This window comes from Lytechinus variegatus, chromosome 19, assembly GCF_018143015.1.
Source record: "Lytechinus variegatus isolate NC3 chromosome 19, Lvar_3.0, whole genome shotgun sequence".
Taxonomy (NCBI): domain Eukaryota; kingdom Metazoa; phylum Echinodermata; class Echinoidea; order Temnopleuroida; family Toxopneustidae; genus Lytechinus; species Lytechinus variegatus.
The window spans coordinates 20,447,240-20,474,921 of record NC_054758.1 but is presented as its reverse complement, the minus strand read 5'-3'; the positions used below and the strand labels follow the sequence as shown (position 1 = coordinate 20,474,921).

The following is a 27,682-nucleotide window of genomic DNA, read 5'->3' as shown; positions in this document are numbered from 1 at the left end:
GGTGTCTTTGTTCGATAATTCAGGTTCCAAAGTTTCATCCCGTATCTTTACATTTTCTTGAAGTGAATTATTTACGCCACAGTGGGAGTGGGCATCGTAACTAGAGAGGACTTGTCGTGGTGAAATCGCGAGGCGCAATAGCGCACTGTATCTGCGCCTAGAGGACGGTTTGTGGTGCGTGCGACGATTTATAGTTAAAGGTCAAGTCCACCCCAGAAGATTGTTGATTTGAATCGATAGAGAAAATCAAACAAACATAACGCTGCAAATTTCATCGAAGTCGGATGTAAAATAAGAAAGTTATGACATTTTCAAGTTTCGCTTATTTTTCACAAAACAGTTAAATGCACAACTCAGCGATATGCAAATGTGGGAGTCGATGATGTCCATCACTCACAATTTCTTTGACCAACTTAATTTAACCATAAACTATTAAGAAAATGGTAATGCCACATGTTCAGGGAGAAATAAAACCCTGTTTCACTTGACAAGGAGGAGAAAATTAGTATATTTTATATAATGAAATACAAAATAAATAGTGAGTGGGTGACGTCATCAGCCTGCCAATTTGCATACTGACCAGGATCTGCATATAACTGTTTTGTGAAATGAAGCGAAACTTTTAAAATGTCATAACTTTCTTATTTTACATCCGATTTTGATGAAATTTTCAGTGTTTTGCTTGTAGGATTTTTTCTCCTTTTTTTCTAATCAACTTTTTCAATGGGGTGGACTTGTCCTTTAACAATTCGTTGACGAATGACGATGACCTCTTCTCTGCCGATCCATTCTTTCTTTCCCATCCCCCTTTCGTTTCCTTTTACTTTCTCCTAAGCCCATATCTCCCTCTTTCTTCTTCATTCAGTGTATTGTTGCCCCTTTCCCTTTCCCACTCCCCGAACCCTCTCTCATATTTTACACTGCCTCTTCCCTGTATATCTCTAGTCTGCAGGCACAGACCCTCATTGGAACTTAGTGTGCCTCCACGCAAAGACTACACAAGGCTACACAAGGCTAAAGACTACACAAGGCATGAGTAGGCTGCACATTCAGACCCTTATTTCGAGTGAAGGGTTTGCCCAGAAGACTAGTATATCTCTGTCTCTCCATGATGATGATGATGGGATGATAGTGGTGATGATGATGGTAGTGATAATAGTGACAATACTTTCCATGTACATATATGTCTCTCCCTTTTTATGCCATAAAAAAAAATGCTAGCTTGCTCTTTGCTGATCGACCCTAAAATAATGTCCGAATTTATAAATTTTGTTAAAATTCGCAAATGGGGCAGTAAAATATTATCAAGGCAGAAGACAGTTGTGCCTCAACAACCCCCTTTCTGCATACACGTATAAAAATATTCTAGTAGCTCTTCCTTAGAAGCAACAAAAAATAAAATAAAAAGACAAAAAAAAAACACCTCTCGCACATCAATTCTCATATAAGAGCAATCTGGGCTACTTTGAAGCCATTCTATATGGGGCCTAAATAATATAAAGAGAATATCCCAGTATTATTCGTAATTATTTACTATCTAGATGCTGTATTGTAAAATCAATATTATGGAAAACATTACCAGTTGATTAAAAATACCATGGTATAACGTACATGTAGCTCTAACAGCAAATCAAAATTAAGGACTCTATGCAAGTAACCAATGGATGGCAAAGTTATTAACATTCCAAATGGGACCCTGTATACTTCCAAAATGCTTACATTGACGTAGCATGGGGGGGGGGTGGGGAGTGTTTCAGAAAGATTTAAGTGTGACTTAGAGTCTCACTTAAATGTCGATGTGTATATGTAACTTGCAATTTTGCTTATTAATATGCAGTAGTGTGTTTCATCTTATCATGATCTGACCAATGCCGTCACGCCTTTTTATAGCGAACGCTACTAGGCATTTAGGTGCGACTCCTAAGTCATCTTTGTGAAACACGCCCCTGGAATTCCGAAGTAAAATTAAAAAAAAGTTAAGCAAATTTGAAAACACATTAATGTCATGGTTGTTTGAATAAATGGGAAAGGGTGAGCTCACATCGAAAATGGATATCCAAGTCAACATACATGTATTATGATTATCTCCTGTCCTTTAAAATCACATTACAAAAATAATGTATTCAAAATTAATGTTTTCCACCATGCTATAATACTAACACAATAGCAGTACATGAATATCAGACTTGTACTATGGATATAGTCTGCAGGCACAGACCCTGGTTTTCACAGTGCATAATACAGAGTCTGAAGAAGACTAGATCCGCCATAGACTGGCAGCTTCACATCGGGCTTCCGAGTCTAGTCCCCATCGGGTTTGAAGTGTCAAATTTGAGTCTGTGCAAACAGACAACCATGGGTACGGAATGCACACAAACTCTATGCCAGCAGTAGACAACAGAAAAGAACAAGACCAGTTTAACGTTCAGTTATCATATAATAATTTTATACACAAAAATGTACATCTTTCGGTCAAAATCTATAAATTTTCTATAAATACATAGCAATATGAACAGCAACAACATTTAAAGGGTACAGAAGATTGATTTGTTTTCTGCTTATCCTCCACCTCCTTAAAGGGGAATGAAACCTTTGGATCAAGTAGGCTTATGTCAAAACAGAAAAATCAAAGAATAGGAACATAGAAGTTTGAGCAAAGTCAGACAAATAATGAGAAAGTTTTGAGCATTTGAATATTGCAATCACTTATGCTATGGAGATCCTCCCATTGACAATGCGACAAGGATGTGTGATGTCACATGTGAGCAACTTTCCCTTTGATTAACTATAAAATACCCCCAAAATGTCTCTTTTTGCTTAATACGGTGATACAAACTCTTTATCCATGATGTTTTCTTTAAAAATCTGTATTACATGCCTTCCTATAGAAAGAACACATGATCTACTGATAGATGTGATAAAAGAGGCAGTTTTGAAATATATACTAAAGTAATGGAGAGAGTTGCTCACAAGTGACATCACACGCCTTTGTCGCATTGCCAATGTGCGGATCTCCATAACATTAGTGATCGCAATATTCAAATGCTCATTCATAACTTTCTCATTATTTGTCAGATTTTTCTCAAACTTTCCTGGATCTGTTTCTTTGATTTTTATGTTTTCACACAAACTATCTTGTTCCAATGGTTTCATTCTCCTTTCATATTCCTTGTCCTATTTCCCACTCTTACATGTATTGTTCATCTTCATCGTTGTCCTTTTTCCGTAACATTCATCTTCCTCTTCTCACCTTCCTCCATCTTTCTCTTCTCCTCCATCTCCTTCTTCCTCCTCCTTCTTGTTCTCCACCTCCTACTACTTGTAGCTCTTCTTCTATGAGGCAATGGACGGAATATAATGCAATGACCTATGTGACCTTTGACCTTGTGACCCCAAGAGCCAACCAAAATTATCCCGGTAGAGAGACTGAGTATTTGAAGAGTAAATCAACAAGCCTGGCATTCGTCAGACCACAGGCCTTTGCTTTTCCAAGTGAAAGATGCCTGTGTATGCTTAACTGCGTTGATGATTTTCAGCATACGAGGCTTTCGGAGTAAGTCCAACATTCATAGTATATATGATACATGGTGCGCATTTACATTTTGTATTTGCTGAGGCAATGCAGAAAAATACCCTTCATGAATACAACAGTTTCTCTATGCACTGTAATCCAACAACAATAAACAAAGCCCAATGGAGAAAAAGAAACAAAAAAATGTAAGTCTTTGGGGCTTCTGAAAAACAATTTGCTGTGTTGAGAGAAGTCCTCATCGGGTTTGTGATTTCAGTACTGGAGATAACTAGGGTCTGCGGTGTAGACTACTCATCTTGCTGTTTGATTGGCCCTGCATGAAAAAGGGAAGGAAGAAATAAAAAAGAGGCATTAAAAAATATGAAAACACACTTTAAGAATTTCATGAGGTTGGTGCACATATTGTGTTGCGTTGTGGCCCAGTGGATTAGTCTTCGGACTTTGAAACAGAGGGTCGTGGGTTCAAATCCCAGCCATGGTGTAATTTCCTTCAGCAAGAAACTGATCCACAATGTGCTGCACTCAACCCAGGTGAGGTAAATGGGTACCGGTAGGAAGTAATTCCTTAAAAAGCTGTGTGCGCTATGAACGCCTAGCTTAGCTGGGTAATATAGGAGCGCCTTGAGCACCTAACAAGGTGGATATGTGCGCAATATAAATACCCTATATTATTAATATTGCTCTTTCAGAAAAAGCATCTATTCTGGATAAGATTGTAAGATCTTAACACGCACAAAAGCGATGTCATAGCATTGTATATATCAAGCATACCTCACAACTGTATGTTTGAACACAGTTGGAAACACTGGTTTCCAATATGTTTGATTATCATAATAGATTAGAGTCCCACCAATAAAGACATTTGCTGCTTGGACATTTTGCTCAAAAGACTGAACAAACTTCAACCAATCAAAATCATTACTAATCAAGGCACAAGCGATTTTGTGTCTCGTCCACTCGGAAAATGACCAGAAATATTGCTATTTGCAAGGGCACACAACAGAATTGTATCAAAAGTTCATTGTGAAATAACTGAGATGGAATAACATTTGTCTTAAGAGTCTTGCATATGTCAACTTTAATGTTGACCTCAAAATGGACTCTGACCTTACCATGTGACCTCCGAACACAATGCAGGTCTCCTATACAGCTACAACCCAAGTTTGATTTGAAATTGACTTAAGGATGCAGAATTATGTGTCATACATGTAAGAGTCTTGCATGTAAACTTTAATGTTGACCTACAAATGACCTTTGACCTTATCATGTGACCTCTAACTGCAGCATTACATGTACATCCCCACAGTACATCTACCACCTAAGTTTCACTGAAAAGTGACTTACGATTGCATAGTTGTGTGTCATAAAAGAGTCTTGCATGTAAACTTTAACGTTGACCTGAAAATTACCTTTGACCTAACCATGTGACCTCCAACTGCAGCATAACATGCAGGTTTCCTAAGTGCATCTACATATGAGTTTGGTTGAAAAGTGACTTACGGTTGCGGAGTTATGTGTCATAATGTTTGTGCAGACGGATGACAGGCATTTGGATCCCTATTAAAGACTCGCCTTCACCTCTGTTGGGCGAGACAAAAAAATAGCAACTGAACAGAAGTTTGGCGTAAACAGGGACAGAGTTCTCTTACCTTGCAAATGTGATGACAGCAATGATGCTAAAGACCAGCTCTAGACCAAGAAAACACAGAAGAACAGCATTGAGGATTAACTCTGCTCGTAACACGTATGTCTGCCACAAGATGAGATAGAGGGCGCCAAACAGGGTAGCTACAGACAATGCCAAAGATACGGCAAGATGAACAACTTTCTCCGTCAGGTTTCCCTTCTTTCCTATAAAAGAATGAAGATTGAAAGTAAATGAAAGAAGGATCTGATTGGTTGAACATATTCAAAGCATACCAGTACATGCATCTGTTTAAAGGTCAAGTCCACCCCAGAGAAATGTTGATTTGAATAAATATAGAAAAATTTAACTACCAAAATGCTGAAAATTTCATCAAAATCGGATGTAAAATAATAGTCATGACACTTTTGCTTATTTTTCACAAAACAGTGATATGCACAACTCAAATGAGACAGTCGATGATGCCCCTCACTATTTCTTTTGTTGTTTAATGTTTAAATTATACAACATTTCATTTTTTGTAGATTTTACAATAAGGACCAACTTGACCGAATCATATAGTATTCAAAATAGAATATTCCCCATTTCATATAATAAAATACAAAAGAAATAGTGAGTGGCTGACGTCATCAGTCTCCTCGTTTGCATACCCACCAGGATGGGCATATACATGTAACTGTTTTGTGGAATTAAGCAAAACTATAAATGTCGTAACTTTCTTATTTTACATCCGATTTTGATGAAATCTTCAGTGTTATGCTTGTTGCATTTTTCTCTTTTTATTCAAATCAACCTTTTCCTTTTGGGGACTTGTCCTTCAGGTTCTTTTGAAAATGAAATCAAACACACAAAAGAAGACACAGATAAATTTCCTTCGTAGGATAGAGATAGAATAGGATTAAGCTTGCTGTTCTCGCTTTGAACATGATGGACACTGCAGAGCTGAATTGTCACATTTGTAGAAAATTGCTTACTTGCTTGGGGTCTAAGGTGTTTTGTTTAATCCCCTTGTTATAAAATGAAAAAGAATTTAAAAAAAAGAAAATCAAAACTTAATTTGTCTGCAACAGATTCTCATCATCATGTTTTTTTCTTCAAAATTGTCATTTATTTTCAGAAATTATTCTTAATGGGCAAGTCCAAAGATAATTTGCTTTTAATAAAAAGTGGAATGCCTCTGGCCGTCTCACCTGCATCACGCGGTTCAATATAGCAGCAGTGCTCACTTTGAATACTACTCTAACTCGCACAAGATGTTCAGTGATACATGGTTACTCTTATTTCCCTTTTTAATGAACTAGACCAATAAACTTACAGAGATATGATGGTTATTCAACAAAAAACCCCAACATGGCCATGGTCAAGTTCATTGACCTTACATGACCTTTGACCTTGATCATGTGACCTGAAACTCGAACAGGATGTTCAGTGATACTTGATTACTCTTATGTACAAGTTTCATGAATCAGATCCATAAACTTTCAAAGTTATGATGGTAATTCAACAGATACACCCAATTCGGCCAAAGTTCATTGACCTTTGACCTTGGTCATGTGACCTGAAACTTGCACAAAATTTTCAGTGATGCTTGATTACTATTATGTCTAAGTTTCATGAATCAGATCCATAAACTTTCAAAGTTATGATGGGAATTCAACAGATATCCCCAATTCGGCCAAAGTTCATTGACCCTAAATGACCTTTGACCTTGGTCATGTGACGTGAAACTCATGCAGGATGTTCAGTGATACTTGATTAACCTTATGTCCAAGTTTCATGAACTAGGTCCATATATTTTCTAAGTTATGATGACATTTCAAAAACTTAACCTCAGGTTAAGATTTCGATGTTGATTCCTCCAACATGGTCTAAGTTCATTGACCCTAAATGACCTTTGACCTTGGTCATGTGACATGAAACTCTAATAGGATGTTCAGTAATACTTGATTAACCTTATGGCCAAGTTTTATTAACTAGGTCCATATACTTTCTAAGTTATGACGTCATTTCAAAAACTTAACCTCAGGTTAAGATTTGATGTTGACGCCACCGCCGCCGCCGTCGGAAAAGCGGCGCCTATAGTCTCACTTTGCTTCGCAGGTGAGACAAAAAGACAACAAAAAAAATAATAAAGAAATATTCATCAAAATTATATGCTGAATAAGAAAACTTTTGCACATTCTGATCAATATACAAATGGGGGGGGGGGGGGGCTGATGATGTCATTCACCGTTACTTTTATACTTTATTTTCTTACATGAAATACAATAATTTTCCTCTTATTATAGTCTCCCTGAACATTTTGAAATGCCATTGTGGTATTAAACCAACTTTGATTTGATAAAGAATCTGCATATTTTCAAGTCTGCAAAAACTTAACCCTATCTAGGCCGGGGTATTTTCGGAGTTCATATGGCCGGAGTGGGGGGGGGGGGCCTCCTAGGCCCCCCTTGAGATCTCGGCCATCGACCCCACGATCGCGCCGAAAATTGGCATGCAGGTTGTCTGGGATATTATCTGCTGGAGTCACACAACAAACAAGACACAGAATTTCAAGTTCATTACACATTTGAAGTTAAGTTAATTATCATCAATAGCAAAAAAGAATTTTAATGACATTTTCAGCATTATGCTCATTTCATTTCCTCGTTTTAGCCGAATGCAATTTTGATGAGGCGAACTTCCCCTTAAACTGAATAGCAGGAATTAACTTCAGTCTTCTTCTGTGTAATTGTAGATAGACTGGTATAATATCTCACCTAAGAACAGTCTGACATACTCTATGGCAACTAGAAGGAAGATGAGGACCCATTCTCCTGCTAGATTTTCCGTGGGGTATGGCAGCACCGAACCTAAAGAAGGAAAGCAATTAATATGGTAAAAATATATAATATTAAGCATATGTACAATAAAACATTTTTTTGGCTTAATATCTACAGTTAACTGGTAAAAATGAAGAAAAATATTAAAAGAAAATAGAAGGGAGTGGAAAGGAAGAATAAAAAAAAGCACAGGGTAGAGGAAGAGATATAGGAAAAAGAGGAATAAGGAGAGGAAGAACAGGAAGAGGAAGAATGTAAAGAAGAGGAAGTAAAAAAGATGAGAAGAGGAGGAAGAAGGGGAAGAAGAAGAGGAAGAGGAAGAATGTAAAGAACAGGAAGTAAAAAAGATGAGAAGAGGAGGAAGAAGAAGAGGAAGAAGAGGAAGAATGTAAAGAAGAGGAAGTAAAAAAGATGAGAAGAGGAGGAAGAAGGGGAAGAAGGAAGAGGAAGAATGTAAAGAACAGGAAGTAAAAAAGATGAGAAGAGGAGGAAGAAGGGGAAGAAGAGGAAGAGGAAGAATGTAAAGAAGAGGAAGTAAAAAAGATGAGAAGAGGAGGAAGAAGGGGAAGAAGAGGAAGAAGAGGAAGAGGAAGAATGTAAAGAAGAGGAAGTAAAAAAGATGAGAAGAGGAAGAAGGGGAAGAAGAGGAACAGGAAAAAGAGGAGGAAAAGGAACAACAGGGGGTAGAAGAGGAAAATGGGAATAGGAATAGGAAAAAGAGGAAAATGAGGAAGAAGAAAAGAAACAGAGAACAAGATGAAGAGGAAAAAAGGAGGAAAAAGAAGAATAGGAAGAACAGGGAGAACAGGAGGAAAAGAGAGATGAATGACAGGAAGATGAGGGGAAAAGAAAAGTAAGAAGATGAAGAACATGAAGAGGAAGAAAAGTAGATGAAGAGGAAAAAAGAAGAAGAAAATAAGAAAGAGGAAAAGACGAGAAAAAAGGTAGTGAAGAGGAAAAGAACGAGGAAGAAATGAGGGAAGAAAAACGAAAGTCAAAATGACAGCTTACCTTTGTAAATGTACATCAATGCTTCACACAGCCATAGAAATGCAAAATACCATCCATTAAGGTAGAAGAGTATTTGCAATGGAAGAGAAGAAAGCTGATATCATACAGTTAAGGATATCAATATCTTCACCACTATTTCATTATCATTGGGACAACCATTATCATGTGATCAAACTCAAAGAGAGCAATAAGCATTATGATCAGAGAGTGATTTAGAAAGACATCTGAAGCCCACAAGACAGCTCCTCCCCTCCCCAACTTACACTTGTTACCGGTAAATGGTGGTCAGCTACACCCTACAACCAGTGTCAAAATTTTATCTGTGGGAAAACATTATTTGGGGGACATGGACTCAATTGAAAAAAAAAGGAAAAAGAAAATTAATCAGGAGCTCATACTTAATGAGGGGTACATGTAGCTTCATGTTCTACAGATTTACACCATGGTTCTCTTCTTAGAGTTTAAAATAAATCAAACATATAATCAATGATGAATTGTACGTAATTCACAAATGCCCACATAACATTATTGTGAAGGATACAACAGCAATTGTTTTTCCTGAAAAGAAAGAAAACAAGAAAACATATAATTTGTTATTCATCATCAGTGAATATACAGTGTCCACGATACAAAAAAATAACATTCGCATTAAGTTCTACAAAGTAAGCAAAGAAGAAATGACTAAAACCTATTAAACTTACATGTACATATGCATACAAAGTACAATGTTCTTTCTTTTTGATCTACCTGCAAAAATTTAATTACTGAATATCAGAAGAAGCACATAATATACAGTATGCTTGAACAATCTTCTATATTCACTGTATACAATACCCATGAATATAGTCTAGATCTATCTTTAATTAAATATAATTTTAGTAAGAAGACAAAACTTGTTAGGGGTCATATTCTGGCGACAACTTGTTTAGGAGCTAAAATGTGTTAATGAAGCTTTCGAAAAACTTGTTTAGGGGGTTTCTTTGCACACGGAAAAAAAAAACTTGTCAAAACTTCGGACTCTGTTTTATTGGGTGTTCCGCTGAACTCCATTGGCTCCACTCACCAATTACAGAGACTGAAGTTCTAACTCGATATATACAGGGATTCAATGGCCATATTTTTATGTATTGAGTTCAGATAAACCAGGGAAGTGAAGTTGCTTGACGGCCGAAGTCACTGCTTTTTTTCCTTATTTTATTTTCATTAAGTTTATTTTTTCCCGTTTTGGTGCATTTCATGCAAAAACAGAATAATAATTTCTATCTCGGTCGTTTTTTTATATATATTTTTAAGAGTTAAAGACGAAAATCGATGAGCCCCGTCGGGGGGATTTTGCATTTTTAACACCCTAACGTAATACTATAGCGGCTGCACGATAGCAAGCCGTCTGTGTAACAGGAGAAATGAAAAAAAAATGTTAAAGTACCGGTAATTAAAGTTCTCCTCGAAGCAGACAGCTACAAGCTGTCTGGCCACGTGTGTATAATGGGGTGTCCAAACTTCGCGCACTTTTCAAAAATATTCATCAGGCTTAATTTTGTCCACAAATAATTCATAATTTAAACAAAACAAATTCAAGAAATAGTTACCACATTGACGGCAAGATCGCTATCTATAAAATCATGAACGAAAATGTAAAGTAGGTCAAAGCCGGGGTTTCGCCGGTATCGCGATCTCAAAATTCTATTCCGATCGGCGAATGGATAAACTATAAAGGATATTTTTATTATTGGCTAGTTTTTGAGATAATGACCATACAGTAGGGTGTCTGGAGAAAAAAATTATTTTTCTTATTTCAAGAAAATATCACATTTTCTTTGTGAATTTGAAGAGAAATGACCTTCAGACTTACAGAAATGTAACATTTTTGAAAAAAATCCAATTATTGGCTGCAAAAAAGAAGAATGAAATTAGGTCAATTTTCAGCATTTTTCTGCCATAGACTGTGTAGTTAAGAAATGGACACACACAAATCCAAATTTTTAGCTTCCGAGAGCTGTTATAAATGGAGTATTAATGCCAAAAACTTGTCCATAAAGAGTCAAATAGGATTTTTTATGCTCTTTCTGATGGTATGATTTTTATAAAGATTTGGAAACCAGATCACAATGAAAAATTGCGACAAAGTGAAAAAATTGTGCAAAACAGAAATTTCATTTTCCCATAGAAAACGCATGGGGAAATGGCAATCTCAACACACACAAAAATAAGGGTTTGCAATTTATCTCTAAATCCTTATTTAGAATGATCATATAAACTTGTCCTTACTGTCAAAAGAAGCCCCTGAATTTTCTCTTTCCATACATGCCAAACACAAGTTAATAATCAATTCAGATCACATTTTTCTAGTAGCCTGAACATCCCGAAAAATATGTGCCATATTTTCCCCTAAATCAGCCTGTTTTATGCTGACACTTTTCAGTGTGGCTTCAGACACCCTACATACAGACAGACCCCTCCCCCCGGCAGGCAACTCATCTATTAAACATACATGACATATACATGCCTACAGCACAAATCTAGTGCCATTGCCTACCAAAATGGCATTACTTTACTCTGCCGTACGCATCCGCGTTGCGTTGCCTACCAACGCTACTGCTGGAGCCCGAAGGAGACAGTTACTGCCCCGGCGATGTCGGCGGTAAAGCTGGCTCCGTCTCGTTAGTCACAAATGTAGGGCGAGAGCGTAGACGACAAGAGAATGTCTAAAAAATCATTATATTTATTCAACTTCAACATATAAGCACATAATTACCCCTTCTGGGTGCTGCACTTGTCGCTGGAGCAGAACTTGTTCCTTCTCCATTCGCCATTTTGAGGAATTTCCGACCTTTTTTGCTTTGTTTGGTTCTTTGGTGTTGATCGGTTCAAAATAAGTCAGAATGAGAAAAACTGAAGATTACCACCACGAGCTCATCAGCAACACATTTTCCCAAGTATACACTGTGCAGAGCTAGAGATGGTCGAAAGTTTCAGCAGCAATTGAAACGGTCTACAATAACAGACCCTATTTCTGATAGAACGGCTAGCTAAAAAATTTGAAAAAAATAACATTAGAATATAACAGTGTTTAATCTTCTTATGCTAAACTATTCCAATTCAGGTTCAAAAGTATTAAATTCAGATTAATATGATTATTTTAATTCATGTTCAAAAGTATTGAATACAGATTAATATGAGCAGTAAAGCTTGCTCCGACGAATATCAGGAAATTTGGCAATTGCCAAAGAGCAAAAAAAAATGAATGGTTGGTGTTAGAGTTGGACAACCCCCTTCCGGGCCCTCCCCATGCACACCGGTGAATAACATTTTCTAAACTGAAGGCCGATTAAAACGAAGCCCATTCTGCGAGCCCATTGTTCCGTGAGGAGTCTGAGGGTCCACCCTCCCCTCGGTCATTCTCTTCCAGTTCGTACCCCTCTCCTCCCATGTTTCTCCACTCTCCCCCTCTTTCTTAATTTTTTCTTTCCTTTCTTTCCTTCCTTTCTTCCTCTCACATTCACTCTCTTTCCTTTCTTTCTTTCTCTCACATTCACTCTCTTTCCTTTCTTTCTTTCTTTTTCTTTCTCTCTCTCTTTCTTGACCCCCTCCATCGTTTACTATCTTTCCTCCTACTTTTCCTTCTTTCTTTTTTCAATTCTTGCACTAGCATACCTACGGAGGGGGGGGGGGTCAGTCTGCCCCCTTGACGAGCTTGAGCCCCTTTTTCTTTCTTTTTTGGCATGTCAGTACGAAATCATATACAAATTGGTTTTTTGGGCTTGTCAAATTTTTTGGCGGACGAATTTGCCCCTTTGGAAAATCCTTTAGGTATGCCACTCAATTCTTGTCAAATATTTTACAATGCATTTAAAGAGAGAATCCATTCTCAGATTGAATGTGTTTATGAAAAAAGCAGGAAATAATAAACATCATGGGAGGCTAAAAAACTACATGTATTAAAAAAAAAAAAAGCAACCCAGAACAAACGAATTGAGTATTAAAAAGTTAATGTTGATATAGCCATAATCAATGATCTCTTTTGAACATTCAGTTTGGGAATGTGGTCACAACTTTAAACAAAGAGCAGCAGAAGCATTGTGTGTCAGAAAATTTGAGAGGACATAATATGCTACATGGAACAATATTTTTAGGGAGTGAAGCAAGTGAGGAAACAATATTTTTAATATGAAAATCTAATTTTGTGAAAGATTTTGACACAACATCTACAAAATGTTGTCATAGTTCACATTTTTTTTCTTGGCGTGAACCTTTTCGAAGACGCATGCCCAGCCCCTCCCCCCAATCTGGAAACCTGTGTAGAATAGATCTATACATTATCCATGTACACTATTTTTTTTAGTAAAAGATCTGAGCTATTCACAATCATGATGAATGTTTCCATTTACGGAATTGATAATACATGACATAGAGACTGGCTCCCAAGTCACATAATCCCCCAAATCTTTAAAAAATATCTATATTTTTAAGGATTTTAAAAAATATCCTTCTTTCATTGATTATAGGTTCATTTCATTATCATCATCATCTTCATCATCATCATCATCATTTACTTTACCATTCGTTTACTCATTTATCTATTCAAGTAGATTTATGGAGGGGGGGGGGGGGTAATTTTAGTTAAAGAAAGCTGATGCTGTGGTAGACTTTCCCTTAAGCATGTACACTTGGCATATATCCCTTGTTGCATTGATAACAATTTCAAATATACAAAACAAAATCCAAAGTAAAAACCTGACTCCATTTAATATTTTACACATTATATTACAATACATTTTGTATATATTTTTAATACCACAATACATCTTGGTACACAAATATACAAATATTTTTCAATACTTCATCTCATTCTCATGGTTAAACAAGGCTTTACAATATCATTGATTCTATGATACTCTTACTGTAACCCTTTTTTTTTAATTTATACATGTACTGCATAAATCTGCTGGCATTTGCAATGCCTAAAGGTTTTACAAATTCTAATATTCTTCCTCAAAAGAAAAGTTATTCCCATACAAATGTACACTCTTAAAAAAAATCAGTCAAATTGACTAGACAAGTAGTCAGCTGGGTGTGACTGATATGCTAGTCACATTTCTGACATATATTCTAGAAAGAAATAACTCTGTTCTAGTAAAAGACAACTAGAAAATATTCAAATATGACTAGAATAATACATGTAGTTGCACCCTGCTGACCCTATTAACTAGTCATTTTTACTGATTATTTTAGAGAGGTATGAGCTCAATCTGGGACCGCTTCATGAAAGTTGTCAGCATTGACAAGTTGTCTTTCTTCAACAGTTACCATATTAACAGTCAGAGACCAGTGCCTCTCAGCCAATCAAAACCAAGGATTTTACTGAAATAGTTAGCCCTGGCAATGCAGTCAGTACTGACAACTTTAACAAAAGCCCTCTTGGGCCCCGTCTCATAAAGAGTTACGATTGATCAGATCAATCTCAAGTACATGAAAATCCATCACTGTCATAACTTTTTCTTTAGGAAATTTGCTCAAAGACGTCCTTTGAAAACAAAGAGAAGCATACTGAGTTTTCAAGTAAACAGTGAATGTATAAATACACGTCATTTCTAGAAAATACTTTGAACAAACTTGTAATTTAGATGCTGATGTTGCTGGCCTTCCATAACTGGGATTAATCTCAATTCTTTGTAAGATGGGCCACTGGGCCCTATTTCATAAAAAAAGTTGATATGATAGCATCTCTTATTTGTCTCGCAATCTACTATGGTCAACAAGGAAATTCGTGATCACTCTCGCAAAAAGTGTTCACTGGCTTTCTAGGAAATTCGTGATCACTCTCGCAAAAAGTGTTCACTAGCTTACAAGTTCACGAGCTTTCGAGTGCCGCTGCAACTCTTTATCAAGTGACACGGATTGTCCGATATCGTACTCTATTTGTGCGTACGGTCTTGGAGGTTAGTATAAATAGAGTACGATATCGGACAATCCGTGTCACTTGATAAAGAGTTGCAGCGGCACTCGAAAGCTCGTGAACTTGTAAGCTAGTGAACACTTTTTGCGAGAGTGATCACGAATTTCCTAGAAAGCCAGTGAACACTTTTTGCGAGAGTGATCACGAATTTCCTTGTTGACCATAGTAGATTGCGAGACAAATGAATACCCTCTAGCGATTATTTCAATCCGCAATAATGAACCTATTTAGTATAGCAACTCTTGTTAGAATGTCAACTTTCATTGGAAGAGCCGATCAAAAAGCAGTATGTTCACTGTTGTCGTAATTGACATTCCAGCGAGAGTTACTATCATCAACTTTTATGAAATAGGGCCCTGGGCCCCGTCTTACAGAGAGTTCTGAATGATTCAATCAATCACAACAATTGACAGCCAACAACGTCACCATCTAAAAAACATGTCTGTTAAAAATATTTTTTAACTATGATTTATATTTAGGCATTCATTGTTTTCTCTAAAATCCACTGTGTTTTTCTTTGCTTACAAAGGGCATTGTGCAAAATTCTAGTAAAAAATTATGACACTAATGGATTTCCAGAGTTACGACTGATTGGATCAATCATAACTCTTTGTAAGACGGGGCCCATTGGAGAGTGGACAGCGTCTGGGACTCTGAGAGAACAAAATAAACGGGAAAGGGGGGGGGGTGGGGGTTGCTTGTAGGGTACAGAACTTAAGAGTGTCAAAACAACTGAAAATGAGAAAATGCCTCGTAAATCACAATTTAAAAAAAAATGCAAAAGGGTATGTAATTTGCGCCGACCGCACAAATAATAAATGAAATCTAAGTTTAAAGTGTTCAACTCTGGGACACCTTGAATTGTTATTTTAGTTTATTGTGCTTTACTCGGCATGATTCTTGTGGAAGCTGTCCACTCTTCCATGGAAGTGACACTCAGCCCCACACTACCCCCTTAAGGTTTCTACTAATTATGTGAATGGAATGATGTATCGCACATGGATGTTTTCATGCCACTCAAAGAGACTAGTTGATCAAGTCCCACGATGCACCATGAAAGCCTTTTATTTCTCTGTATTTGGCAAGAAACAGTTCATGAACAAGATTAGTTGATCAAGTCAAGTCTTAGTCCCAACAGGGTGCGCTGTAAATCTGATCAAGTCGTAAAATCGAAAAAGCCTCTTAATCACTCTGTATCTGGCAAGACACTGTGCCATGAGCAAGATTAACTTATCAAGTCCTAAGCCCAAAGTGGTGCACATTGTAAAAGGCTTTAGCCGCTCTGTTTCTAGCACGACAGTGTTCAGATAATCCACAAGCAAAATTACCTACACTACATGTACAATGTAGCTACCGGTATGTAGCTGATGATCCATGACCGTACGCAGCCGGAGGGGGGGCAGTTGTCCCCCCAAGAAATGTTTATGAATTTACACTTTTTACTAAAAATTTTCACAAAAGTCACCAATGTTAACGTATACGCCAAATCCTCCAATTTAACTTGACAAAATGCAAAATGCCGCAAACCTCACTTTTACATGTGCTGCCCCCAGCGAAAAAGTTGCAACCCGTGGGTCGGAACTTCAAGTGCTTTAATCTCTATCTGGCAAGATACTGTTCAGACGATCCATGTGTGAGATTACATGTAGCTGATCAAGTCCTTGGCCATTTCTATTCTAGTCGATCAGAAAGTTGGGGGTAAGCATGTACCCACAGAGAAGGCCTACAAGGGAAGGGGGGTATCTGAATATTCCATTATATACCTCCATATTATAGTACATTCAAAACCATATGACAATTGCACATTTAAAGCTTCATCCATTCTTCGAAATCAAAACTAACATCAATGGGTGTGGGATAACAGATCTCTCCCAATTTGAGAAAATTGCGATCAAGACTCGATCAAACTGACCAAATATGATCCATCTAGCAAGATTGTGTTCAGACGATCCACAAGCACGATTAGCTAGCTGATCAAGCTCTAGGCCCTGTGGGTAACATCTTCAATGGCTTTAATCTCTATGCATCTGGCAAGATACTGTTCAGACGATCCATTTGTGAGATTAGCTGATCAAGTCCTTGGCCCTGTAGGGCGCATCGTAAAAGGCTCTAGTCTCTCTGTATCCGGCAAGACACTGTTCAGACGATCCATGAGGGGGATTAGCTGGTCTACGTTCATCTGAACGCGTTTCAAGGTACTTGACATATCATTGATCTTCTGTATCTGTTCGGCATGCTTCGCAAAGCGCTTCTGACGCTCCGCCATCGACTGCATTATACTGTGTATGATGGCATCAACCTGGAAATAGAAAAAGAAAAGAAAACAACTATAACTGTTGTATTCTCATACTTGGTGTGGTCTGGTGGTTTGCGCATTTGACTCAAGATAATGAGGAGAATGATTTACAAATCTTCGCATAAAAGGGTGTATGTAATGATAATTCTGATGCAATTATACCACTGCACAGACAAACTCAATTTCAAATTTTTTAGAACAGCGCATTTTGGGGGATTTATATCACACTACATATGTGTATGGGAGGAGCTGCTCATCTGTGACATCACAAAATAAAACCTCTGAAAACGTTAACTCTGTTTAATATTCTCAGACTGGTTTTCCTTTAACATTTTACTTATTACTTATTTTTTCTATTTTTCAGATGTTATTAGAATGAACTTCAGGGTAAACTTCCCCTTCATATTGTTGTGATAGTCATCACAATAATAATGTTTTATTTACCCAGGGTAGGCACTTCAGTTAGGAATCAGCTCTACCAGTGGGCCCTGCATAACATAATGTTATTATTACCCTTCTCCAATCTAAATGCTGAGCGCTTAGCAAGAAGGCAGAAGGTTCCATTTTTACAAGTCTTTGGTTTGGTATGACTCGGCCGTGGATCGAACCCACGACCCCCCCCCCCCCCCCCGTTCATGAGGCACACGCTCTACCACTGACCCATTTCATCCTCTAATATTGAGGAAGGGGAGGGGGGGGAGAAACTTACCTCTTTGATTCTCCCTGTCAGAGCATTCTGGTCAAAGGTCACTGCTTCTGAACATTGCCTCAGATGATGTTGGTAGCGTAAACATAACAAGAGCAGTTGCCTGAAATATAATAATAGCAATTGAATTCACATAAAAAATAACACCTTTTTACCAGAGAATCAAAGGTGTACTAGTTAAACAATGGGGCCTGAGTTTGAGCCTCAGAAATACATGAGGGCCACAGACAATAACTATAGTCAGCAACAGAACCATCTACACTTACTATACCATGTATTCATCATCATTCCCATCATTATCAATATCATATAATAGAAATTATCATATCCCTTTATTGGACTTCTACAGCACATCTTAAAAGTATACTGCGGTCCCCACTACTAAATCTGAGAGCGGGGAAAAAGTGAACCTTGCCCTGATGTAGTTATTTTCCCAATCCATCAATACCCGGTCACACAAAACTCTGTATGATGTGTTGACCTGTGCACGGGCCCGTTACAGCCGTCTGTGATGTGGCAGTGAGTGCAACCGGCACTCCTGGCCCAGGCCAAACCTATATGGGCCCAGCACCATTGCATCAGTGCTGCACAACTTGCAAGTCAAACTTACCGGCACTGCAGTACCGAGAACTTATAAGCCAATGTGAAATTGTTTCTCATTTATGAAGTATCATGACCATTTACTTTTATCAAGACCATTACTTTTATTGTCATCATCATCATCATCATGATTACGATCTCCATCTGAGCACAGTTGTCACCGTCACCTTCGTCATCACAATCACCATCTTTATCATCATCTTCATCATCATCAACTTCATTGTTATCATCACCATCATCTCTACCTTCATCATCATGACCCTTGACATCTACATCATTCTCATTTTCATCTCTAGCATCAAATTATCATCACAATTACCATCATCATCAATGAAAACTGTCCATCATCCTCGTCATCATCACTATCTCCATTATATCATCATGAATCATTAGAGCATCCCCATCACCTTTAATACCATCATCACCATCTTCCTCTCCATCATTTCCCTTCTATCACCATCACCAACAGTATCATCACAATCCTCATCATCATCATCAGCATCATCATCAATAACCAGCTACTGCCATCATCATCATCATCAATAACCAGCTACTGCCATCATCAACACGATCATGATCACCAACCATCATGATTGTCATATCTTCATCATTCTTGTTTACATCATCATCACCATCCTCCTCCTCCTATTCCTCATCATCAATTCACCACCAACATCCTCACCTATGGTCCATTTTCTCCATCTGCTGGGGATCCTCAACCTGCGGAATGTTGTGAGTACCCTTTAGGATGGGTAGGAACGTCGGGATATCTCTCATCTTCTGGATCTCAAAAGACAAGGACTGGTCCGCTCCTTGATTCCCCGAAGACACCGTCACAATCTTGTGGTCCGTTGACCCGACCTTTGGGCTTCTTTGTGGGGAGCCCTTTGTTGGTGACGACCTCCCTTGCTGCTGTTTGGCCAAGGCCTGCACTCGAGTATCTACAGTTAGATCAAAAGAGAAGAAACTTTCTGGTCATAAATAGACTGAAAACAAAAGTTTCAAAGTGATTTAGCAAAATCATGATGTACCTAAGAATGTGCGTCTGCTGTCAGTGTCAGATGACCAGCCACACCCACAAAACAATAATTCATCAAGGATGGGTTTCTGTAAACAATTATAATAGTAAATTGGTCGTCAAAAGCAATAATTAGATCACAGTCCATGAATGTCACCCCTCCCCCTTAAAAAATGTTTGATAAGGATCTGATTTCCGATTCTGACCCATGCAAGGCAGCATCAATGCTCTTACAAGAAAGAGGTATATTTCTACATTTAAATTTTGAAAAAAAAACAACCTTACTTCGTTACTTTTCAACATCATTTTATATTTCACATTCAGGGCTTGGGATAACGCAAGGCCATTTACACTTTTTAGAATTGCTTGAGTGCCGAGATTTCATGCATTAGGCAATCATGTACACAACTTTCTGAATCTACCTTTGGTTACTATTACAGCTAGCGATACATACAAAACACATCTATTAGTAAGCTAGCAATCGGAACAAGAATACCCCAGCACCATGGCACTAAAGACGCAAATGAGGCTGAGGTACACAGACCTCAGACAAGCAACGTCCAATACAGTGCAGAGATGATACTCATGCAAGTTGGTGGTGGGGTATTCTGGGCGCTAATACAGTTTTGCACTGGCCGACTTTAAGCAAATTATGTCATAGCAAGTCTCTCCATCATGTTTCAACGTTAATGAGCCCACCGCTTTTCCGAATGTCGTGATCGGCTGTATTTCAGCTTGATCTAAATTGGATCTAACTTGAATTTTCATTCAGACATCACTTCAAGGAGCTTGGATTTGCCATCGTTATGATATGGAATGAAGTTGGCAACCAAAAGATGTGACTGAGGAAGCTAACCCATTTGTTTGCCGCATGTTCACATGCTTTTGGTTGCTATTCAGTCCATATGAAAATTACAGCAAGGCAAGCTACTCGTATGGGTGGTAGATCGTGCTGCTGGGTGAGCACGTTAGCAAATAGTCAATGCAAGTGTTCTTGCATATTTTGAGTGGTTTGTTAAGCGGTATCTCCACATTTTCTGGCAGCCAAGTAGATGTTCTATCAATGTGACACGTTTCCACGGCTCCTAAACACAGCTAATCACAGTCTGTCCCAGGGCAGTTTTAAAAGCCTATTTTAGGCCACTAGTCTAGTGGATGTGCCATGGTGTAGCGCTTCTGACTATCGACTTGTAATCAGAGGGTCGACCGTCGTGTGTTTGAATGTTATATTAGTTGTTCCGCTGAACTCAGTTGGCTCCACTCACCAATTACAGAGAGACTGAAGTTTTAAGTCTAACTCGATCTGTACAGGGACTCAACGGACATATACATGCATGTTTATGTTCGGGTAAACCAGGGAAGTGGAGTTTGGCGACAGCCGAAATAAGTCACTGTTTTTTTTTTGTCCTTTTAAGTTAATATTTTCCTGTTTTGGTGCATTTCAGGCCAAAACAGAATATTTTGGTGCAGTTCTTGTCATATATTTGTATGAAGTACAGACAAAAAATCAGTGAGCCGCATCAGAGGGATTTTGCATTGTTAACCACCTAATGCCAAAATGGCGGTTGCATGATCGTGAGCCATCTGTGACTTTGTACGATATAAAAAAATACTTTAAAAAACTCCTTGAAAATGAAAATGAAACAGATGAAGCAAGGCCAAGCAAAGCAAAGCAAATCTTAGGACTTTTTAGATCCAAGCCTAAATTAGCGCCATATTCTGCGCCTTAACCCCGGTGGGGTCACTCACCCACAGAGGGGACGCATATGACCGTTACCACAAATGCAAGTAACCCCCTATTGCAGTCAATTTCAAGGACATTTTGTGAAATTTACCCCCTATTTTCATGCAAAACAAGGACAAATTGCGGTAAAATGGTACCTTGAAACACCCCTAATTATAAGATTGTAAGGACACCTTTGCCCATTTCGCAAACTTACCGCTATTTACCATATTTCAAGGACAGGGCATTTCTACCCTTTCCTCATTAGAGGAAATAGCAACACAGGCATCACAGTGCTCAGTCCTTAAAGATGACCAAGGCAAGAGCCATGTCATACTGATACAATAATCCAAAAGAACTTTATTTTTCTTGAAAAATAAAGAAAAGTAGAATTCTTTGTAAAAAATAACAGTAGAGTTGTCCACATATTTCTAGAGTATCATGAATGCGCCCTCTGCGGCTGGTGACTCGGCGACAGATTTTACTTCCTGTGATCGTTCTCCCCTTTTTTCCATTAAATCGAGGACTGTGAGCACCCCTATTTTCACTACTTCGAGGAGTGTTCTGTCCGCGGACCTTCCGTGAAATTGACCCTTTTTCCCACTTGTTCACTGCTACCACCCTGCCTGTGGGGAATCTACAGGTAGGACTATGGTATGCCAATGTTGTACAGAGCACACACTTTAAAAAATCATTAAAATATCACTTTTGTGACCAAAATTACTAATTTCCATACAGTTGCAATTTATTTTTCATTAGTAACTTGGGAATAATTTTTGTATTCACCAGAGCGCTCAAAAACTTGAATTTTGGGAATATTTTTTATATTGGTGGAAAGAAATATGGCAAGAAAATTTTCTTTTTTGATCTCTATTTTTAAATTAATTAAGAAAAAAATAATTTAAAGAATCAAATTTAAATAGAGTCAAGTTGTATGAATAATAGGTGTAATGGAAACTGTCAGTGTAAATAAATCAAGCATTTGCCCAAAGAAAAAGAGAAAATAAGCCAAACATTGCCACCCTTATTTTGCCACATATGACGTTCATGGAGATATATAAAGTGAGAACAAGGTTATATTATAATATAACCAGATAACCTTGTTCATTGAATGAGTGCTTTTTCCCGCAATTTTGGTAATGCCACGGTCATGTGGTCCCCAAGTCATATTGAGTGACCCCACCGGGGCTTTAACCCAACCCCAATCCCATGGCATGGGCCTTGCCCAAGCACAGTTAGTTTACCTTTCGGAGGAGCTGGAACGTTCCTGTCCACAGAGTAGAATGTATACGGTATGCTACCTCCTTCTGCTGCCGCAGCTGCGGGGGTTGGACCAGTCGTCGCCTCGATCGGGGCATCGTAGTACCTTGACACTTGCTGTTCGCTTTGATTTGCACCCATATTGTGCAAAGTGCAATGTTTATTCCGATGGGAAATTCAAATATGTAGCGAAAAGCCTTCCTCTTTGCGACAGCGACCTCAATTAACAAAAAAAGTGTAGAAAACCTGAGATGAGAGTTCAACAGCAGCAGCAGTGCCGTAATACATCATTCATCAATTCAATAAGATCATTAAACGTTGAGGGCGTCAATCAAGGCGTTATAGGGCACACATGAGTATTACAGACCCCCATTCACTCACGTGTTATATCATAGCTCATCAAAAAATCATTAAAAATCAATCCCTCGATAGATTTTGCTTTAATTCACTGACATTAGTCACAATTAACAGTACATTAAGACTTGATATGTTAATCAGGTACTTGACCAGCTCAATCAAAAGTTAAATGGCCTGAAATAAGACTAACCATAATTTCGGCCAGTTCATCGCCAGAAAAACCAGAACTGCATTGTGGGTAATAATGATTAAAATGAAATACAAAAATGCAGTCTAGCCTTCCCAAACGCCTTGATTATGAAAGAGTATGAACATAGCATTATGTCTATCGTTTTTCTTTTGATATACAAACATTTGATCTATTTTTAATGAATTATTTTAATCAATAAAGTCATGTGATCTTTACTTACGCCTGTCCGGCATGCTTTGCGCGCTCATGTGCCCTATACTGTGGGTCAAATGACGAAAAGTTGAAAATTTTGGTCTCAAAAGAAAGAGTGAGTTCTCCTGAAGAGATTGATACCTTGCATTCAATACCTAATCTGACTAAACGTGTAAAAGAAAAGAAAACGTCTCATTAGACACCCCTCAATTTAATGTAAAAATGCAGTGTTCCATTCATATATTTTGTGCGCTTCCTATGGTATTGCAGCTACAAGTTCTACTTGCTTGATGTCCATCAATTGGCTAAATATGTATTGTGTGGATTTACAACTTCTTGTTTACATGTTTAATTTCGTTCGAGGTGATTTATTACCTATGTATTCGCATAAGAATAAACAAAGTAAATAAAAGAAAATTGATAACAAACAAAGATTGTAAGCATTTCTTTTGCTCATTCGCCTCTCTTCCCTATTATAACCGTTAATTTGGAGGAAGAAGGGGGGGGGGTGTTATAGGCATCAACCCCGCCCTGCTTACAAGCCAGGAGGATGGGGGTATGTACCCCGACTCAGCACCCCCCCCCCCTGTAGCTTTCAACAAAGTGAATAGTATTCAAGTGCGCAATCTATGATGTATCTGACTGAGACAAGTTTATGTATTTTAATGTTTTGTTCATCTTTCTTTCTCTGCGTGCTCTAAATATTGAAAATAGGAATCCTGATGATAATTAGAAGTTATTTATCATTTTGAAGTTCCTACTAGTACTTGTTTCATTTCACACTCTCAAACCAACCAGATCTCCTATTGGCAGTAGAAACTCGCATTTCTGCATGATAAATGATAAGCATTGAATATACATTTGAAAGCGTCATTCCAGCATAGTAAGCGATAAATGCACTAAATGCCGAGTAATATACTTATCAACTGTTGTTAAACATAACCTATATCACTTTGCATAAAACTGTTTGAAGCATTCCCACCACTGATTTCTAGCAGACGACGCCCAGCCATAGCAACGACAGTGTAGAAGTGTAGTCGCGATATACTGTGGGTCAAATGACGAAAAGTTGCAAATTTTGGTCTCAAAAGAAAGAGTGAGTTCTCCTGAAGAGATTGATACCTTGCATTCAATACCTAATCTGACTAAACGTGTAAAAGAAAAGAAAACGTCTCATTAGACACCCCTCAATTTAATGTAAAAATGCAGTGTTCCATTCATATATTTTGTGCGCTTCCTATGGTATTGCAGCTACAAGTTCTACTTGCTTGATGTCCATCAATTGGCTAAATATGTATTGTGTGGATTTACAACTTCTTGTTTACATGTTTAATTTCGTTCGAGGTGATTTATTACCTATGTATTCGCATAAGAATAAACAAAGTAAATATAAGAAAATTGATAAGATTGTAAGCATTTCTTTTGCTCATTCGCATCTCTTCCCTATTATAACCGTTAATTTGGAGGAAGAAGGGGGGGGGGGGGGGGGTGTTATAGGCATCAACTCCGCCCTGCTTACAAGCCTGGAGGATGGGGTATGTACCCCGACTCAGCACCCCCCCCCCCTCCTGTAGCTTTCAACAAAGTGAATAGTATTCAAGTGCGCAATCTATGATGTATCTGACTGAGACAAGTTTATGTATTTTAATGTTTTGTTCATCTTTCTTTAATTCTCTGCGTGCTCTAAATATTGAAAATATATGTCAAATTCAGAGTTATCAATTACTCTTGTCGAATTCGACGGTAGAGAACAGTGGACATTGAACATAATTTGTCAAACACTCGAACAAAAGTTGATGTTAATAAGAAGAGAAATAAAAATCACCAAGAATGTTATGAAATATCCTAATTTTCTCCTCTTTCCCATGTGAAACAAATTTTTCTTCCTCCCTGCGCATGTGATGGTACAGTACGTCGAGCTGGTCTTATAATGTCAGTAGAAATTGAAATATCGCATAATTGAAACTATAAACAACAAAAGAAATAGTGAGGGACATAATCGAATCTCATGTGCATGTCACTGAGTCGAACGATTATGTCAAAAATACTGAGGGAAATTTTGAAATGTCATAACTTTCTTATTTCACATCTGATTTTGATGAAATTTTGAAAGTTCTGATGATTTTCTTTGTTAATTCAAATCAACAGTTTAGTGTACTTGTTTCACGTACATCCCACTTTATTTAGTGTACTTGTTTCACGTACATCCCACTTTAGTTTACTGCATCAATGATTTTAGTTCGCGCTTTGCACTCACATTTATGCTTAAGGTATATGCTCCAAATATCGCATTTTCAGGTCTATATTAAAGTGATTGGTTAACATTGGTTTGACTTTTAAAAAATCTGAGCTAGAAGGTCACACTTGTCACCTGTGTCTGTGATATGTTACAAAAATGAAGCCCAGAAAAAGTTGCGTTCGAAAATAATTATTTAGTGCTTCAAACTTTGAAATATAAAGTGACCGGAAACACCATCTTAGTTTCATCCCATACACTTATGTGTACCATTTAGGCGTCTATAAGACGCCTATTTACAAAATCGGGGTTTGCCTTGTAGTTTTAGCTTTCCATTCTCAATAGTAGTTGTTTTCAGGATTTATTAGTTCTAATACATGTACTTGTACACATGTTTCAACTTGGTTTGAGAATTTTTCAAATCGGCTGCTTACAAAGTTAAACAATACCTTTAAAGCTTTATAGTAAGATCTAAAGTAAAAGTTATTTGAAAAAGGTTTCCTGAATACATCTTACTTCCAAAGAAGAAGGTATACTGAGATCTAAAGACACTTTTTCATCAAATTTCTGATATTTGCTACTAGATCAAGAAGAAAACACCAAGAAAAACTTAATATCCCCTACCCCCCCAAAAAAAAAATGAGTGGCCAAGATACAAGGGTTCGATTCCGTTTTAGCCATTTGCTGAGATTTCTTTTTCTTTTTTTTTTATTCGCCTTTACCGACGTGTTACTTTCTAAATGCAACAAACTTAACAAAATACATACCATGAAAATGCGATATCACATAATGATATAAATTAACAGCTCTTCCCATGAAATGTTTCTATGAAACAAGTACAAGTATCTCCTTTTGAAAATGAACTGAATGTAATATCAATTATAATTACATTTCTATAGCGCTTAATACTTTCTGTTCTAAAGCGTCTTACAATGTAATTACATTATGATCCCATTTACAAACTAACATATTGAGATCCGACGGTAATGTTGGTGTCACGTGTGCTGTAATAATTTTCATTGCTATATGTCGAAACTCGATGCCAGAAGTCATTCCTCGCACGCAAAAAAAGAAACAGACTTGCACAGTTGCACACTCACCCACACCCTCGCTCACAACCACAAAAAATGAATAGGGTTAGCTTCCACCCAAAAAAATATATAGGCCCTAACAAAAATGATAAATAAAGAAGATCCTCAAATTTGTTCTACATGTGGAGGGGGGGGTAACGTTATATTGTTTTGAGAAACTATACAGGTGTATTTTCTCAGAATGGCTAAAAATGGACCTAACCCCTATAAACTATGCGAGTGCAGAAAATACTGCATGAAACTAATCGCGATTAGGAATTCTCAAGTTAAGTGACCACCATGTCACTTCAAGAACCGAAAGTTTTCTTTCAATTTCTCTGAATAAGGTTTCCAATTAAAAATTCTGGGATATATTTTAGGAACTTGGCCCTATCTGTTATCAAAATTTTATCCTGATTACTGAAACTTAAAAAAACCCACTTTGTCCTTTGTTTTCCATACACTGTAAAAAAAAATATTGGATAAAATTTAACCAACCAGCACGAGGGTAACATTTTGGGGCAGTACTTTAATCATTAATTGCGCGAAGCATATTGTCCTGTAAATTTAAAATATATGGTAACAATTACTTTAGAATGGGCAAAATTTTCATCACACTTGGTACAAATGCACAAAAAGAAATGCCCAATGTTGGTCGGACACGCCCTCATGGAGCATTTTTACTCGCTTTTATCCATCCACCCATCCATCACCCAAAACCAACCAACCAACCAACCAACCAACCAACCATCCAACCAACCAATCAATCAATCAATCTACCAATTATCCCCCAGATTTCAAAAGCAGGCTCCAGGACGTAGAGCATTTGTCCTTCCTACTGCTCAAGTCAACCTTACACTGTGCCAATATGAGAGTGGCTAAACTGTCCATAACATCCTCATTACTGGTTGTCATACTGTCTTGCCAGCTAAAACCAGGAAATCTACTGGACGTGAAGCTCTTCAAAAACCCGGGAGAAATAATTTATGGATCAGATCTTACCATGGAGTATGCCTGGACTGCTGGTGGAGTGATCTGGCAGAAGCCATGGGCGATTGATTCCTTGGC

At 37.8% G+C, this 27,682-nt stretch overlaps 2 protein-coding genes across 2 annotated transcripts; both read right to left on the bottom strand.

Moving 5' to 3' along the window:
- Positions 1-3,307: 3,307 nt before the first annotated feature.
- LOC121406184 (transmembrane protein 216-like) lies at positions 3,308-11,933 on the bottom strand. The gene is made up of 6 exons (XM_041597206.1): positions 11,766-11,933; positions 9,552-9,568; positions 9,011-9,104; positions 7,937-8,029; positions 5,182-5,383; positions 3,308-3,845 (listed from the first exon to the last, which is right to left on the bottom strand). Exons 1-6 carry the CDS (start codon positions 11,821-11,823, stop codon positions 3,824-3,826), a joined length of 486 nt encoding a protein of 161 aa, XP_041453140.1. The 5' UTR covers positions 11,824-11,933; the 3' UTR covers positions 3,308-3,823.
- Positions 11,934-15,204: 3,271 nt separating this feature from the next.
- Positions 15,205-22,865, bottom strand: LOC121405993 (BLOC-1-related complex subunit 5-like). Its single transcript, XM_041596987.1, has 4 exons — positions 22,554-22,865; positions 19,251-19,509; positions 17,972-18,071; positions 15,205-17,265 (listed from the first exon to the last, which is right to left on the bottom strand). The coding sequence occupies exons 1-4, from the start codon at positions 22,708-22,710 to the stop codon at positions 17,038-17,040; spliced, it is 744 nt and encodes a 247-aa protein (XP_041452921.1). The 5' UTR covers positions 22,711-22,865; the 3' UTR covers positions 15,205-17,037.
- Between the last annotated feature and the right edge of the window lie 4,817 nt (positions 22,866-27,682).

Bases quoted from the DNA above. Each gene is read 5' to 3' on its own strand.
- LOC121406184 (XM_041597206.1), bottom strand. From the start codon at position 11,823: ATGGCGAATGGAGAAGGAACAAGTTCTGCTCCAGCGACAAGTGCAGCA. The intron at 5,384-7,936 runs GTGAGATATTAT...ATTCTTTTATAG, and splicing joins GTATGTCAGACTGTTCTTAG to GAAAGAAGGGAAACCTGACG. The intron at 3,846-5,181 runs GTAAGAGAACTC...TTTTTCATGCAG, and splicing joins GCTGTCATCACATTTGCAAG to GGCCAATCAAACAGCAAGAT.
- LOC121405993 (XM_041596987.1), bottom strand. From the start codon at position 22,710: ATGGGTGCAAATCAAAGCGAACAGCAAGTGTCAAGGTACTACGATGCC. The intron at 19,510-22,553 runs GTAAACTAACTG...ATCTAACTGTAG, and splicing joins CGTTCCAGCTCCTCCGAAAG to ATACTCGAGTGCAGGCCTTG. The intron at 17,266-17,971 runs GTAAGTTTCTCC...TTCTATTTCCAG, and splicing joins TGACAGGGAGAATCAAAGAG to GTTGATGCCATCATACACAG.